Below are 15,222 nucleotides of genomic sequence, written 5' to 3'. Positions count from 1 at the left end.
AATCATCAAAATACACAAATTCAAGGCAACAAAACATCCTGCCACCCCGCTTCATCCGCGTATTCGGAGTAATATGTTCAAAACCCATTTCCGCATCCACATTGTCTGTGTTTACGACGTGAAACTTACCCTGGATGTCTACAATATGTCGCTATTGGCAGCGCTGCAGCTGGGTGTGGATCTTACATTATTTCCTATCGCATTAATATGTGCTTTTCCACTCGGGCCGTGATCGGCAGGATCCTATATGCTTTTGATAGGATCAAACAAACAAGATTAATCAGTTAGTGCTTTTGTGTAGGATGGCATTGCAGACAACTTAGGCATATATGGACGACATACAGTGGCGACTTCGTTCAATAGGGGGCCAGAAGACGCGAGAATGCATTAAAAAAAAAAAAAAAATACTTGAGGTACACTACTCCCAGTCCTCTGCGAAACTTGGCGTGGTTACCTCTCGCTCGGGACTGGACGGGAGCCGGATATGAAGGGCCTTGGAAAGCTTCAACGATAAGCTCGATTGCTGATGTGCATAAGGTTCCAGAGGGTTGCTTGCACTGGGCTGGGCTTGACGCAGGACTTTTCAGTAGGCGGAGTAGAGCCGTTGGGCCATCCACAATGAGTGTGACAGTTTTCATAGACCAACCATGCGTGTCATCAATGGTAAGAATGGACACCCCTCTCTTTTGTGAATATATTGTGAACTAAAGCCGAGGGGCGAAAGTCGACGACTGGATTGATAGCAAGGGTCTATGGAAGAAAGTTAATGATTACTCTCGCCGGCCTAGCCGAGTATACCGTGGTCAACTCAAGGAAAGGTGTAGGCAAAGATGCAGACACGGTTTACCACGATGGTCGGGAGCAGAATAAGCATCCTTAGTCATTGAACACGAAGCCTGTTTTAGAAGCCAAGTAGTTAATGGAGTTTCGGGATCAACCAATTTTCGGAATGGCTTGGATCTAGGCAGCGTGAGCCGCTGCCGGGCTGATCCAACGCGGTCAAACCTCAACCTCCATGTTTGGTTGTTAGCCGTGTGGGGAAGTACCATGGAGCTGTGAGTTCCCAAAAATTGGGTGTTAATATTAGAACGCGGGCCCACTGGGGATATCAAACAAAAAACTTGCATAACTCTCGTGGATTTACCGCAGCGTCGGCATACGAGCATCACTTCGCGCAGCGCCTTGGTCATCCTAATCAAAGGTTGGTCGAGATTCCACGATAGCACCCTCTGCAAGGGTAATACCTCAGGCAGGCCACTGGGTCCTTTTTGTGGACTCTAGTCACCAAACAAGGCCGTCCTGCCGGAGTCCAGTATAGGGCAAGGTTCATTGAAACACTAGCTCAGGTGAGTCAACCGAAGTTGTTCACGGTAGAAACCATGCCATCCTGTCAGCTTAACAGCCAGAGAACCCATAACGGCGAAGACAGCGAGTGGCGTTCTCTGCAAATCGAAACATGCCAAGCATGAAATATGGGTCTTGCTCTTTCTCGTTTCAGGACAGAAATATCCTCAAACCGGGCCGAAGCCTCTAAACGGGACTCATTGCTAAAGTTTGAGAATTAATGGGTGTATACTGCGTATGGCCGGCTTCTATACGAGTACAAAGAAGATGCGGGCTTGGAAGGCCTTCCTCGCAGAGAAACAAAGCGATTTCGATCAGTGGTCAGCCTCCAAGACGACCGAAGATATAAATAAACTTGTAATCAGCTCTCCACCGACCGTGTTTCGAGGGCTTTCACTTACAAGGCTGAGGCTCCCTACATATGGGCCTTGGGGCCAACATCACGGAGTGCCCCGTATTCATTTTTGGGAGTCCAATGAAAAATATATGTATGGACGGCCCACCAACCATGCATGCTGTACCCATCCTGACCCTGATCGGTGCTGCAAGGGCCACTTGAGCTACACAATCGCGTGAGTTGGCGATGTCAAAAACTCTCCCCAACCTTGCTCGGTCGTCAGGGATGCGGTGTCCATCACGCTAGTCTGTTTATGGCTAGTCTGCTTATCAGACCGGATAAAGTATTTATACGACATACCGGCGGTGAGGTTTTTCCCTCCCGGTTGGCCCCTGAGGTCAGGTGGCTGGGGGCTTTTTTGCCTAAACGCCTTTGGCGCAGTTGCAGAAATAGTGACAACGCCTCCTGCTCGTAGCCTGTGCCTTGTTGGCCCAAAGTAACTGGTCATCCTGGCACCGTGCGTGGCACTATGAAAAGAATGAGTTAGCTTATGTGAGTCCTGTTTTTTTAAGCTTGATGAATGGAAACATGACACTACGAAGTATAGGAACAACCATTTGCAACTGTGCATTGTTTATTCCTCGGAATCGAACGCCAATGTTTCAATAATTGTCACTATAATAACTACATAAGCAAATAATGGCGCGTCCGTCGAGGCCATCACAAAGCATTGCCTGCATTGTAGGCATGGTATGAGACCTCAATGGCGGACAATGTACTCCCGGGTGACCTTCGCACACCCACAATACCCAGTTTTCCCTCCCCGTCAGAGGCCTTGTTTAGAATATCCTCAAACTCCTGCCTGTCACGCTCCTTTGTATTGAAAACTTCCATCATCGTCATGTCCCGGTAGCGTGCAAGACCTTCATCCACGATTCCAATGCTCCCGGGCTCGGGGAGTAGAGTGTCGACAATCAAAATTCGCGCAGAGGGGTTCTGCTTCAATGCCGGGACCAAATTGGCGAGAATACGAGACGCTTCGTCGTCAGTGTGATTGTGAAGCACCATACGAAGGAGATATACGTCGGCGTTTGTCACGGTCTGTGGCTCCAGAGCACGGTGTGCAGCGGTCGTGATGCGCTTGCGAACGTTCTCTGGCTGAGAACGGAGAAGGCCTCGACAGTTTCCCACAGTCTCTGGTGTGTCTTGAATTATGAAGCTAAGTGCAGGATAACTTTCTGCCAAAGCGATGCAGACATTCCCCGGAGCACCATCTATCTAGAAGAAAGTTAGCATCTCTGCGCGTGAACTCGCATTTTAGAGCCTTACATGTACCACTAGTGCCTTCCCCATGGCTTCCCAGTCATAGTCCGCGACCACATGCTTCACATTTGTCGCCCTGCTTGCTTGAACACCCTTCATATACGCGGAGAATAACCTGCCCCATTCGCGAGATTGGGTGATAAAGTCGAACGCTGTCAATTGGGTGTTCATGGCCAAGTTGACTGCGGTTTGGTTCCCGGCAACTGTGTCTCCCCATTTCTCAGTGGCTTCGGAGAACTTAGACGCGACCGGCATGTAGAATTCGGTCATAAACCTTGTCCATCCCAGATAGGCAGGATTGGTGACAAACAGGCGGGAAACGGCGTTGTGGGCGACATGGCCCGGAACTGGCTCACACAAGAAGTTTCTTGTCATTGCCATGCGTGCCACACTACGAAGGCGGCGTTCAGGCAGTGTACAGACACTGGCCAAGTCGGAGAATGGGACTGAACCTTGCAGAGGAATCGCCGCGAGCACCTGGAAGTGACAGAGCCATTGAATACTTGCAATTAATTGGTACTATGTGGGCTTCCTTTAGCTCTACTTGTATCGTTGACCAAAAGGTGTCTAGAGAAGAAAATACCTCAACCGATAGGTTGACAAGGAATTCTGTAGGTTCGCTGATCAACTGCTGGATTTTTGCGGCGGAGTTGAGGACTCTTTGTCTGGCATCTCGTACATTAAGGGGAGCATCATCAGATGATGATGAATGAGAGTCTCCGGCGAGGGCATCATGCCCTGTGATGAGGTTTGTCGCCGCGCATATCTCCCTAGCCAGCGCCTGAAGTTCAGAAATTTCACACATATTGAGACAACTGCAAAATCAACGGGATAATTGAGATGAAGAACGCATTATACAAGTTGACTGGAAATCAAGCTCATTTCAAACATAATTACATACTCACAGCAATTCTACCTCGACCCCTACACACGCAGCCGTCTTTCTTTAGATCGGGACAATCCTTGTCCTCCCGATCCCTGTTCTTGCTGCAGCCCGGCCAACAAGCGCACTTCCCCCAATCGATCGACATTCGGCAGCGGATAGTTATTTTTGTTCGCTCCCCGGTCGGGACCAAAAGTCAAGATTTTTGGGGAAGAATTTCCAGCAGTTAGGCACCAGCAACATGTACGGAGTATTGCATTCAAATACCTCTCTGCTGATAGCTAGTTATCCGCTAAATGTCCCGGTAAGCAAGCTGTCGGATTGCTATTTTCATGTAAATTGGCTTCGACAACGGGAATCGGGGAAATAGGTTTATTTTAACTGGGCTGAGCAGAATGCCAACGGAGCGCACATACCCGTATGGCTTACACTGGTCTGTGGTTGGAAGAGTGAGGCATTGTTCTTGAAAGGCTTGCACCAGTCTCTTTTTGCACCAGAGAAGAAAAATTAACAAAATTAAAAAATTAAAAGAATAAACTTAGGGAGTACTTCTATTTCCTTTGTTCTGGCGGGCGAGGGATGAGAAAGCTATCATTTGGAAGAAACCATCATGCGATTTCTCTGCCTGCACGGTAAGGGCACCAGCGGCGCTATCTTCCGCAATCAGACTGGTAAGCCTCTTTCTCCCTTTGTTGCAAATTTTCTCTCTCTACGAGAATAGTTACTCGTTGCAGAGGCTGCCGTTTAACCATTTTCACTAACTGAGGCTCGCGGGGACTCTCATTTATAACTATAGCTACGTTCCGGTCGTATCTAGACCCCGACAAGTACACATTCGACTTTATCGATGCACCGCACAAGACAGATCCCGCATGGGGCCTCGATGCCCTATTCTTCCCTCCAAATTACACTTTTTGGGAAGACATCAGCCCGCCCAGCATAGCCGATGCGCACATATGGCTTCTTGATTTTATGCGACGGCAACCTCAGCCCTACGACGGCGTGCTCTGTTTCTCTCAGGGCTGTGCCGTGATTTCCTCTCTAATTATCTTCCACCAGAACGAACACCCAGAGGAGCCTCTTCCGTTCAAGTCCGTCGTTTTCATATGCGGAGGGATCCCACTCCCAGCTTTGGAGCACATTGGAATCCATGTGCCCGAACGGGCGTGGCAAATCCACAACCAAACTGCAGAAGCCATGTCCACTCAAATCCACACTCTGCAGTCTGAAGTTGAGGAAATTGTCCAGACTAAGAGCAGACCACGTACCCGCCAGAAGCTCCCGGATGAGAATTTGGAAGCACGAGGATCGGAGCGCACACGCCGCCGGGATACGGGCAAGCCGCACCTGTTACCGGAGTTTGGCCTTCATAATGTCTATGGTCTAGACATAACCCTTATCCCTGACTGTCTGCGAATCAACATTCCCACTGTCCACATCTATGGCAGCAAGGACCCTCGTTATCCCTGCTCGATTCAGCTGGCACACTTCAGCAAGCCAGAAATCAGACGGGTATACGATCATGGAGGTGGTCATGAAATTCCCGTAACGACCAGTGTCTCTTCCGAGATAGCGCTCGCTGTCGAGTGGTTGGCTAGCGTTTCTTGACTAGGGTTAACGTTCTCTATAATATTATTATGCGACCCGTATCATAAATTTAAGACAGACATAAAGTCGAGGGCGTAATGGAAACTCTTTTTTTCCCGGGGGTCAAACGCATCATATAGAGTATATTGCAATAGAAGAGGGATCAAGGAGCGAGAGAATTGTTTGGCATCGTCAGGCTGGTCCATATCCTATTTTGATACTTGTTCGGGTTTCATTCTCAATGTGGATGTTCTGCAAAAAGTCTATCTTGTAATAAGTGTATGTCTCTCCCAAGGCCATGGCTCGGTCGCTCTGTCATGATAAAATAGCTTCAGATTCTAAGCAAACAATACAAACATAAAAAACTAGTTAACTAGTTAAAATAGTTCGCACATTAAGCTAACCAGAGCCCTTCGGCTGACGGGACCCAACCACGGAGTCCATGGGCTGGTTTGAACTCTTAACCGTCAGACCACTGGCACGGTCGAAAGGACTGCTGACGTAGGAATTGGCGCTTTGACCAATTTTGCCAACTGTTTAAATAGTTACCTGCCTGTCCGGCTCCTGTTGCTACCCCCCGTTGAAGTCACTAGGTCCTAATCGCACAGATCACGATCAGGATTTTCTCGCATCCGAAGAGTCAAGAATCGTTGAAGGAACAGCTTGGTCATCATATATTTCATTGTGACTGGGGAATCCTTTGCCGTTCAGATTTGCTCCACGAGATGTCCCGTTCCTCGTTGAGGTCGGCTGGTATTTTGGTGCTCAAGCGGGTCGGCACTTCGGCACTATCTCGAACTCGAAAGCGCCGAATACCGGCATTCGCATTTTGGCTCCAGCCGGCTTGAGTTTAATTAGCCATTCCATGGTTGGGATCCCACTCCTGGGGCTCCTCTAAGCATGCTCTGGGGCTGAGGATGGGGAAGAGTCCGTGGTTCTGCACCCCATACTTCTGAGTTTGGTCTCGGGTATGTTCCGCTTACAGAAAGGCCCCAATCCCTTTCTCCCTCTGCGCTCCACTGCCATTCAAGGGCACCAATGGGTCGGGGCTTTGGTCGAATCAACGCCACGGCTTGGATTACGAGCTGGGCCCTGGCTCCTGCATCGTATAGGAAGAGGAGCTTGAGATTTTGAGGGGTAGTTATGGGTCTTTGTGGTTTATATTTCTTCTGGCCGTTCTCCAGAATTTTCAACGTCAGCTCGATTGCTTGTCAAGGACGTTTCAGTCAGAATAAAGCTTTGTTTAAACAAAATTTCGAAAATGGACGAAACTATGGGCTACAAACATAGCTCTCCGGAGCCAGAATCTTCTCAGCACGATAGTCCTCAGAAGCGCACGGCATCTGAAGCCGCCTTGGACAACAATGACGGAAGAGCGACGAGGAAGAGAGCTGCCAAAGCCTGCCAGTCTTGCAGATCGCGCAAGGTTCGATGCAGTGTCTCCGATCATGGAGTGCCATGTTACAATTGCAAACTGGATGAGCTAGAATGTATCATCCCGGAGCGCAAGAGACCAACACGGACGGCGAAGAGGGAGTAAGTGGTTCAATACCCTATAGATCGAAAACGCTGGCTAATCGGACTCGATTGTAGTAAATCCTTGGGCGCAGTGATTTCTGAAGCCGTTCTACGCATGGACAGCTCCACGCCAGACGCTGGAAGCGTCCCGTCAGACATTGTGCGCAGACCGTCGTCTGCTACCATTCCAGACGACTGGGAAGGGAATTTTGGATACAGCATTGGTACACCTCCGAACTCAACAGGATCTCCTGCCCACTTTGCCTCAGAACATACCGAGCTCGAGAAAGCTGAGTTTGTTGAACTACCACCTTGCGACGAAGAGCTAGCACGCTGGTTTAGTGTGATGCCGGCTCGTGTGGTGGACAAGATGTTTGAGTACTTGACTCTTCTCAGTCAATACGGCCAGGGGGATTCATTATCACCCAGGCCACAGCATCCAAAATTCAAACCCAATGAAAAGGTCCGACTCATCCCGCCGGGTAATAGCACTAAGCGCAAAACTCTCAGCCCCGAAGTTCAAGATCACCTCCGATATCACATAGCATCTCAACAAAATCTATATCCCTCCTCACGCCCTCTGGAGCCGCCCTCACCACAGTCTCCCACTGAAGACGCGTGCCAGCTAGCCCTACACGACCCACAAAGGAACATATCCCTCCTTAAGCAGCTCCGCGACAGCCACGCGGCCGCCAGTCGCACGATGAGCACCCTGGAATCAACCATCCGCAAGGTCGACGCCCAACTCACCAACCGGCGAGAACCCCGCTTTGGCTCGTCTCCTCCAAACTGCCGCGTTGCTCCCCCGACATGTGCATTCCCACATTCCTTGGCAAGCACCAAAAAGACCCCACCGACACTAACGCCTCCGCCCGAGAATCAGAGCGCGTACGCGATGAGTATACAGACGTTGCAGCAGCTGGAGAAGTTATTCGCGCCAGCAGCACAGAGGGATCCTGCGCCCAGTCACACGGACTACCGCAATCCGCAGAGCCAGCAGAACGGACTTCCTGCGAAGCCGGAGGGCGCACTGGACGGTTTGAATGATGGTCTCGGTGGGCGGGGTGAAGACTTCGAGGAGACGTTTGATTCGTTGATTGACTTTGGTGGCGAAGACTCTCTGTTCCAGCTCGTTTGACTATGTTGAATTCTATGTCTCAAACGTTGGAAGTTTAATCATTCCGTGTGTACCGAGTACTATGCTTAAACTGCCTTACAAATGTATCTTCTATAGCATCCTTACCCATCATGCTGCCCTCTTTGGGCCATCAAGGTTCCTTCCATCGACTGAACTCATTCTCCGTTTCCCGCATAATGCCTGGGCAAGGCGCTCAACGAATTCCAGGAAATTACTCCGCACTTCGCAGCGCGGTGCGGATGATGGACGGGTTGTTTCTGGAACCTCGCCGACTCCACTCTCCCCGCCTGCTGCGATGTTTCTCGGCCGCGTGGAGCAGCGACACGATGGCGCTATTCTCGAAACCGTAACTGGTCTGCGAGCTGGTTTCGAGATAGAGCTTTACGGTACTGAAACCGTACAGCTAAGACTCAAGCCAATAGAACATTGTAATCCTGTATTGATACCGTTACTGACCTGTAATCTCGGAATCGTGGCAACGGCCGGGATAATAAATCCCGATGGACAGGTTCGGTTAGCCGACGCCAAATGGCTTTGGGGCTTGCGACGAGGGTTGGCATTTCGAAAATCTGGGGTAGTGGCGTCGACTTCCGAGAGACCTTCGGGCTATGCTACATAACTTGCTGTGGCTCTCGGACATACTCCTCGAGTTGACTAGATAAAAATCAGAGTGGCGCTTGTTCTTGTCTTCCGTAGATCGGGCTGTATCAAGGCCCGTAAGGAGAAGAGGAATAGAAGCAACGGGAGAACTACTCAGATAATGAGGCCCGTGAGTCCTCTGCATGAGACGTGTTCGCTCTCGAAAGCCAGTGTGCTGAGGATAACGAGAATCCCTCGGACTACGGAGTACCCCATGACTTCGCGGAAGTTCAACCTCCGCGCGCAGGGCACGCATCCAGTCAACAGAGCCCTGCTCGAACTATGCCCCACAGTTCCCAACTGCAAGATAATCACGGAGGTTAGAGCTCCTCCACTGGGCATATTGACAAGGGATACATATTGAGAGTACATATGCGGCATGATTACGACTGGTCGACCAAATCTCGAAGCTCGCCTTTCTCGCAAAATCCGGTCTCTCGTATACCTATCGCGCTTTCCTCTTTAGCGTCAGCATGATCCCAGCAGTCCTACAGCCCGCCCTTGCGGATATTCCAGCCGCCATCAACGCCGACTTGGAATTTCAAACATCGGCCAATGGAGTAACCGCGAAGTTCGCCATCCAAGATGCCGGTTCAGAGACTGCGCTACAAATCTCAATCCATGATGGCCTAGTTACCGAGGCGCAGATAGCTCAGCCTGCAGGGGATGCCGAATTTACACTCTCAGCACGCCAAGATGACTGGAAGGAATTTTTCGCGGCTGTTCCCCGCGCGCCATGGCAGTCGTATTGGGGCATGTTGCGGGTCTTGGGGCATAATCCCGGTATGCAGGTACTAGGAGATATGGCATCGTTCATTCGACACGCTCGTTTATGGAGGATATCCCTTGATCGAATTCGAGACGCCATTCATTCAAGGCCACTTTCCGCAGATCACGTCGAATATGAGGAAATAACAGAAGAAGATAGCATAATCGGTCGGTACGTCTGGTTAGACTCTGTTGGCTGGGGAAAGAGTAAAGTCTTCTGCGAATCTGCCGGCACAGGCCCGCAACATGTTTTATTTCTCCACACAGCAGGCGCAGATTCCCGCCAGTTCCACGCTTTGATGAATAATTGTGAGTTGCAGCAACGCTGTACGATGTTCGCCTTCGATCTTCCGGGCCACGGACGCTCATACCCAGGTTCAAAAACGCAACCCGAGGGCTCCGTAAACGATGAGGAGCAATACGTTAGTGCGATCAAGCAAGTCATCGAGAAACTAAAACTTCACCGCCCTATAGTGTCAGGTGCCAGTATGGGGGGGCAGGTGTGTCTTGCAGTGGCGCTGCGTGCGGAAGAACTAGGCGTCAGCGGCGTTATTCCATGTGAGGCTTGCGATCACCTGCCACTCACTCAGCCGATATATCACTTACCGGGGGATCAAAATCAGGCCATTCTTAACGCTGAAAGAGTCTGTGGAATGATCTCTCCGACAGCTCCCATGTCGAACAGGAAACTAATCTGGTGGATATATTCATCCCAAGCTGTACAAATGTTCCATGGAGACCTGAAATTTTACTTTCAGGGCTGGGATGGACGGGATCGAATGCATCTCATCAACACGAAAATTTGTCCTGTCTATATGCTCACCGGCGTGTATGATTATTCGTGTACACCAGAGCTAAGCCGGGAAACGGCATGCAAGATTCCAGGAGCGAAGTTCGAAGTGATGAGGGATCTTGGGAATTTCCCAATGACTGAGAATCCAACAGTCTTCCTAGAATACTTTATTAAAGGGCTCGAGCACATAAAGAGTGCCCAGTAAGACTACCTAGCACAATATTAGCAGCGCTATCGACGCACATTTAGCTCATTGCTCAAGGATGATAAAATGTGCGCTAGAGTAAATACCTTAGATTTTTCATCAAACACAAAAAAAGAGCTGTTTTACGATATTGTGTTGTGGCAATTGAGTTTCGGCATTTCGGAAAAGTGCCGTGGTGGTAGGTGGCTGAAAGGTTACTCGCGACCGGTGATGAGAGGCTCAAGACCGACACATTTTGCTTCATCCCTAGAAAATCCCACGTCCGGACAGGGTACACCGGAATGGAGCATAAAAAGCCGATTCTTATCCAAAGTTGATTTTCGGCCATTAGACTGATGCGATGGGAGATCGAAGCTTCATGCGATCATTCTCTTTTGAAACTCTGCGCATATCAGCCCGTCTGGCCAGGAAGTTCCCAAACTGAAACTAGATCCACTGTTGAAAGCTCAGCTTGGATGTCTTGGAGCACTGCACAATAGTCTCCTTTGCATTGAACTTGAATTTTGATTGGAATCAAAGTCAGTTCCGCCACCGTGTAAAGCCAATGATTCATACCAGATCAACAAGATCCAGCGGGAAGGAGCGACCGTCCCAAGCCCTAGATCGGCATCCATAACAAAGGATTCTCATTCTCAGCTTCAACAAAACGCCATTCAGCACATGTCACGGTAGCGAACCGATATAAGGAGCGACAAAGGGTATGATCAGGACGAGGGCCGTCAACAGAGGCTACTCTCGCCCTCATCCTAGTATGCAAAATAAAAATAAAATAGAGACGGAAATAATCAAGAGGACACGCGAAGCGCCTCTAGATTTAAACTGAAATCGACAGTTACGCCTTCTTCGATATGGTTTGGCCGTACAAACCAACGTAGAAGATTCGATACTGAGCTAATCTTCTTGGTTAACAACATACATGAAATCAACTTCAAATTTTGGGTGATAAAAAGCAAGAACATGTTCAAAATGAGATCACAACCAGCTCGAATAGTAAAAATTCTTCTTAGGTATGACTAGTCAGTTGGTGACCGGCCAAGGATTGTTCTCTGGGAGAACTTGAGAATCGGGGATAACCTTCCAACCTTTACTTAATTGTCACGTGACAAGGAGCAATGTCCACCACCATCGCCTCTATCAATCAACTTGCAGAGAAGGATATCTTCTCTGAGGCCATCTGTAAAACTGGAACTGCGGACTTTGTTCTTTTTCTCTCGTTATATATAACTAATTCACATTTGTGGTCTTCATATTTTCTAGCTCACCTCACTACAGCAGTCACAGCGCCCTCACCTTCATTCCTTCGAGAGCTGTCCCCCTTTTTGAGGTCCTCCCCGCCAAAATATACTCGAGATGACACGTGCCCAGCAATCTCTCTCTATCATTCTCCTTTTGACATCAGTAAGCCTGAACCTTCAAGCCCGTTGACTTGTCTACGAAATCTCTGCTAACCATTTATCTTACCCAACAGCTCTACCTCGCCCTCTATCTCGGTCTCGTTCCCATGAATGGCGTAATCCAAGAGCAAATCATTCCATATGTATGTGTTCCCAGCCCTCGACCGCCTATTCCTTTATGTACCCTCTAACAGCAGCGACGGGCTTATAGCTTCCCGCATACACAATCATGGCGTTCGGCTCGTACCTACTCTTCCGACTCGGCTGGGGGGTGTTTACCTTCAACGACGTTCCGGCCGCTCATAAATCGTTGCAAGCAGAGATTACCACCGCGAAAGCTCAACTCCGAGCAGCAAAAGTACAAGTTGATTAAACAGGGTCTTCATCTGCTATGCTTTTGAGGAAAGGGGTCGATGCATTTAATGGGGACTGAGACATGAGGGATCGGTTTGAATATTTAATATTGTAAATTTATTCGGATTACGACGGAGTCGACAGCATTGGCTTTTTATTTTTATTTTTATTTTTTGTCCCCATTTATTCGCTGGCTTTCATGAATTTTATTCTACCCCCCAATGGGAGGGCTCTTTTATGGATGGCGAGTTGGTGATTCCTCTCCACAATGCCCACTCTTACTGGCCTGGATGGGCTATTTCACAACATCATACTTCCTAGTGCTGTGTTCATGCAGCCATGAAACAGGGACCGGTGCGTCGCTAAACCTGGTGAGAAACATGCGATGAAAACCGATCTAGCAATGCTGCAGCCTTGACTGAGATACAGCATATGTTTGTGGCACACCAATAACATCAAGATCAGAAATACCTTGTTTCTATGTTGCTTTATTTTTATTTTTATTTCCCTCAAATATTGATTGGTATATGGTTCACAGAACTGCTTCGGTGAAACAAACACCAACCTACCCGCAGCCTCAATCAAAGTCCCCAGAGAGGACACACATGAGGCCTGGTGTTTGCACTGCAGTATATACGGCACTTCCTGTTCCGTTGGAAGTTTGATATCTCCCAGGCTCGGAGTATCTACGAAGACAGCTTGAGCGAACACAAAATCAATGGTTCCTTGTTTTTGATAAGTTATGACACCAATGGGTGTTCCACAGCGAGTCTGTCGTGCTCTTCGATGTCCCTATTAGTAGGCCCGGGGTTAGCGAAATCTAATCCAACGGTAAAAGACAACGAGCGCTAATCACCAAGCCTTCACTCGCAAAATAGGCGCCAAGATTCGATCGAAAGATTGAGCTGTTTTAAGGGTGCAAGGATGCATGGGCTAAACTTACTTAGCTTCCCATGGATAACATATCCAGACATCATCTGTGGTGACAGCAGCAAGATATCTGTCTTCTTTCAACATTTCTGGGGGTAGCTTCCCCTTCTTCTCTTTATTTTTATTCTAGGGGCCCAAGTTAGCAACAAAACGCGCCATGTTTCAACAAGACTTCGATGTCCTGTAATGGTCCGAGATTCACTCACATGAAGAACAAATATCGAAAAAGTGGTCTTCTCTCCCTGGCGACCAAGTTGCTTTTGTGCGAGCTCCACGTCCTTCTCTAGCTCCCTGACTGCGTACTCCAAAGTCGTCCGAGTATCGTCAACTTCGTCTACAATCAAGACATTTTTCCCAATCAAGTTTGCCATCTCCAGGGAGCTCATATCAAGCCATTGTGTTCTTGTAACCTTGGTACCCGGAGCTTCGATATCACCTTTGCCAAGATCCTCGTAGAGGGAGAGACCGATGGCTTGGATAGGAATATTAGGAGCGCCAGGTTGCTTAAGGAACGATCTGAAGGTTTGAGATCTGTTAGAGGTGTCTGGCTACTATGCGGCGTCGCGATCTTTTGCGCCGGTGCGGAGATTGTCTATCATGGACTGCAGCGAGATGACACAGACCTCAATATTCTCGCTGGTACATATCCTCCTCCTCCAATGGCGATCATAAGATTGGGGCGAAAATCCTTTAGGATTCTATCCGCCGACTGCTGGCATAGTTTATGCACCTAGAAAAGGGTATGGTCAGTTCGGTATTTCCGGCGGCCGAAGAAAGTACATTTTGTGTAACTATAGCACTGCAAACTACGGGCTAGATTCTTCATCGCCGTTCAAAGTTCGACAGCGCAACCGATCTTTGGGCGTACCTGGTTATATGTAACGTAGAATTTTTCCGACATCTTGTCCGAATGCGCGTCGAAGTGGAGGGGTTTGGACTTTCTAGATATCCTGCTAAACTCAAAAAAAAAAAAAAAAAAAAAAAAAAAGAAGTTGATTAATATATCGACCTGGATAAACACTCAGTAAGCGTCAAGGTCTCGAGCGGTCGCTTCTGACGCAGTTTCTCTCTGCAGGTCATAGTGGGGGAGAAGCCATACTGGACAACCGAAAGATAACTGCCTCCGAAAGAGAGAGTAAATCACAGCGCTATGACCGATTCTACTATCTAGCTTGACGGAATCAGGAGACTTTATCTACTCCAAGAAAGGAAAATATCAAAGGGCAACGCAACGAAATATTTCTCTGATGTTGGCGGGGCGGGATCGGCCGCGCAAGAATATTCAAGGGCAGAACGTGATAACGGCCGGCCTTGGCTTGATAAGGGCAAAGCCCTAGCCCAGTGGATGCCTTGGGGAGGCCCTGTCCAATCACAGCTGCGAATAACTCGGAACTTTGTTCACCCAATGCCGAGGCTTTATCATCCGTGCAAACAGCACAAACAAGTCATCACAGGCATCACCAACATCAAATCCAACGCCATCACCTCTTCGAACCTGTATCATCCGTGTCATCTTTGATTTTACTGCATTTGTATTGATGCTTCCATCGCTTTTACGTTTCCTACCCCGGTTTGGACGATGGAAGCCCCTAAGCTTTTCCAATTCGAACTTTCCCCGGATACCACTGGCTCAAAAAATCGAAGAGGAGACGATCCCAGGTTACGTCGCCGCGCGGTACTATCCCGTTCGCATTGGGGAGGTCTTCAATGAGAGATACCAAGTTTGTTGGTAAACTCGGATACGGAGCAACTTCGACGGTGTGGCTTGCGCGGGACATGAAGTAAGACCCTCCGATCTCCATCATAAAATTGTGTTAAATGCCTGAACTAAAACCATCTTCAGCCGCTGTAATTATGTTACCCTCAAGATATTCATTACATCTACATCCATGGGCCAGCAATTGGATGGCGAGCTCAATATGTACAAACGTCTGGAGCGAGGCTCGAAATCTCATCCTGGCCACAAAGCTGTGCGGATGCTTCTTGACTCTTTTGATGTTAATGGGCCC

General features: G+C 48.8%; 7 protein-coding genes across 7 annotated transcripts; 5 read left to right on the top strand and 2 right to left on the bottom strand.

Moving 5' to 3' along the window:
* Nucleotides 1-2,401: 2,401 nt before the first annotated feature.
* Nucleotides 2,402-3,809, bottom strand: D8B26_004680 (uncharacterized protein; the record flags this gene model as incomplete). Its single annotated transcript, XM_003070445.2, has 3 exons — nt 2,402-2,959; nt 3,011-3,523; nt 3,588-3,809. The coding sequence occupies 3 exons, from the start codon at nt 3,807-3,809 to the stop codon at nt 2,402-2,404; spliced, it is 1,293 nt and encodes a 430-aa protein (XP_003070491.1).
* A 688-nt stretch (nt 3,810-4,497) lies between these two features.
* D8B26_004679 (uncharacterized protein) lies at nt 4,498-5,495 on the top strand (the record flags this gene model as incomplete). The annotated part of the gene is made up of 2 exons (XM_003070444.2): nt 4,498-4,558; nt 4,684-5,495. 2 exons carry the CDS (start codon nt 4,498-4,500, stop codon nt 5,493-5,495), a joined length of 873 nt encoding a protein of 290 aa, XP_003070490.2.
* Nucleotides 5,496-6,374: 879 nt separating this feature from the next.
* Nucleotides 6,375-8,291, top strand: D8B26_004678 (uncharacterized protein). The gene is made up of 2 exons (XM_003070443.2): nt 6,375-7,010; nt 7,068-8,291. Exons 1-2 carry the CDS (start codon nt 6,736-6,738, stop codon nt 8,128-8,130), a joined length of 1,338 nt encoding a protein of 445 aa, XP_003070489.2. The 5' UTR covers nt 6,375-6,735; the 3' UTR covers nt 8,131-8,291.
* On the top strand, nt 8,192-8,749 carry D8B26_004677 (uncharacterized protein; the record flags this gene model as incomplete). The annotated part of the gene is made up of 1 exon (XM_066124560.1): nt 8,192-8,749. One exon carries the CDS (start codon nt 8,192-8,194, stop codon nt 8,747-8,749), a length of 558 nt encoding a protein of 185 aa, XP_065980641.1.
* Nucleotides 8,750-9,242: 493 nt separating this feature from the next.
* On the top strand, nt 9,243-10,535 carry D8B26_004676 (uncharacterized protein; the record flags this gene model as incomplete). Its single annotated transcript, XM_003070442.2, has 1 exon — nt 9,243-10,535. One exon carries the CDS (start codon nt 9,243-9,245, stop codon nt 10,533-10,535), a length of 1,293 nt encoding a protein of 430 aa, XP_003070488.2.
* A 1,149-nt stretch (nt 10,536-11,684) lies between these two features.
* On the top strand, nt 11,685-12,737 carry D8B26_004675 (uncharacterized protein). Its single transcript, XM_003070441.2, has 3 exons — nt 11,685-11,933; nt 12,004-12,072; nt 12,141-12,737. Exons 1-3 carry the CDS (start codon nt 11,886-11,888, stop codon nt 12,300-12,302), a joined length of 279 nt encoding a protein of 92 aa, XP_003070487.2. The 5' UTR covers nt 11,685-11,885; the 3' UTR covers nt 12,303-12,737.
* On the bottom strand, nt 12,638-14,172 carry HPT1 (hypoxanthine-guanine phosphoribosyltransferase). Its single transcript, XM_066124559.1, has 5 exons — nt 14,082-14,172; nt 13,837-13,943; nt 13,420-13,729; nt 13,227-13,339; nt 12,638-13,075 (listed from the first exon to the last, which is right to left on the bottom strand). Exons 1-5 carry the CDS (start codon nt 14,112-14,114, stop codon nt 13,024-13,026), a joined length of 615 nt encoding a protein of 204 aa, XP_065980640.1. The 5' UTR covers nt 14,115-14,172; the 3' UTR covers nt 12,638-13,023.
* Nucleotides 14,173-15,222: the final 1,050 nt, after the last annotated feature.

The sequence above is a fragment of the Coccidioides posadasii genome, chromosome 2, assembly GCF_018416015.2.
Source record: "Coccidioides posadasii str. Silveira chromosome 2, complete sequence".
Taxonomy (NCBI): Eukaryota; Fungi; Ascomycota; class Eurotiomycetes; order Onygenales; family Onygenaceae; genus Coccidioides; species Coccidioides posadasii.
Note: the sequence above shows the minus strand (reverse complement) of the source record. Positions and strands in the feature narration are given on the sequence as shown.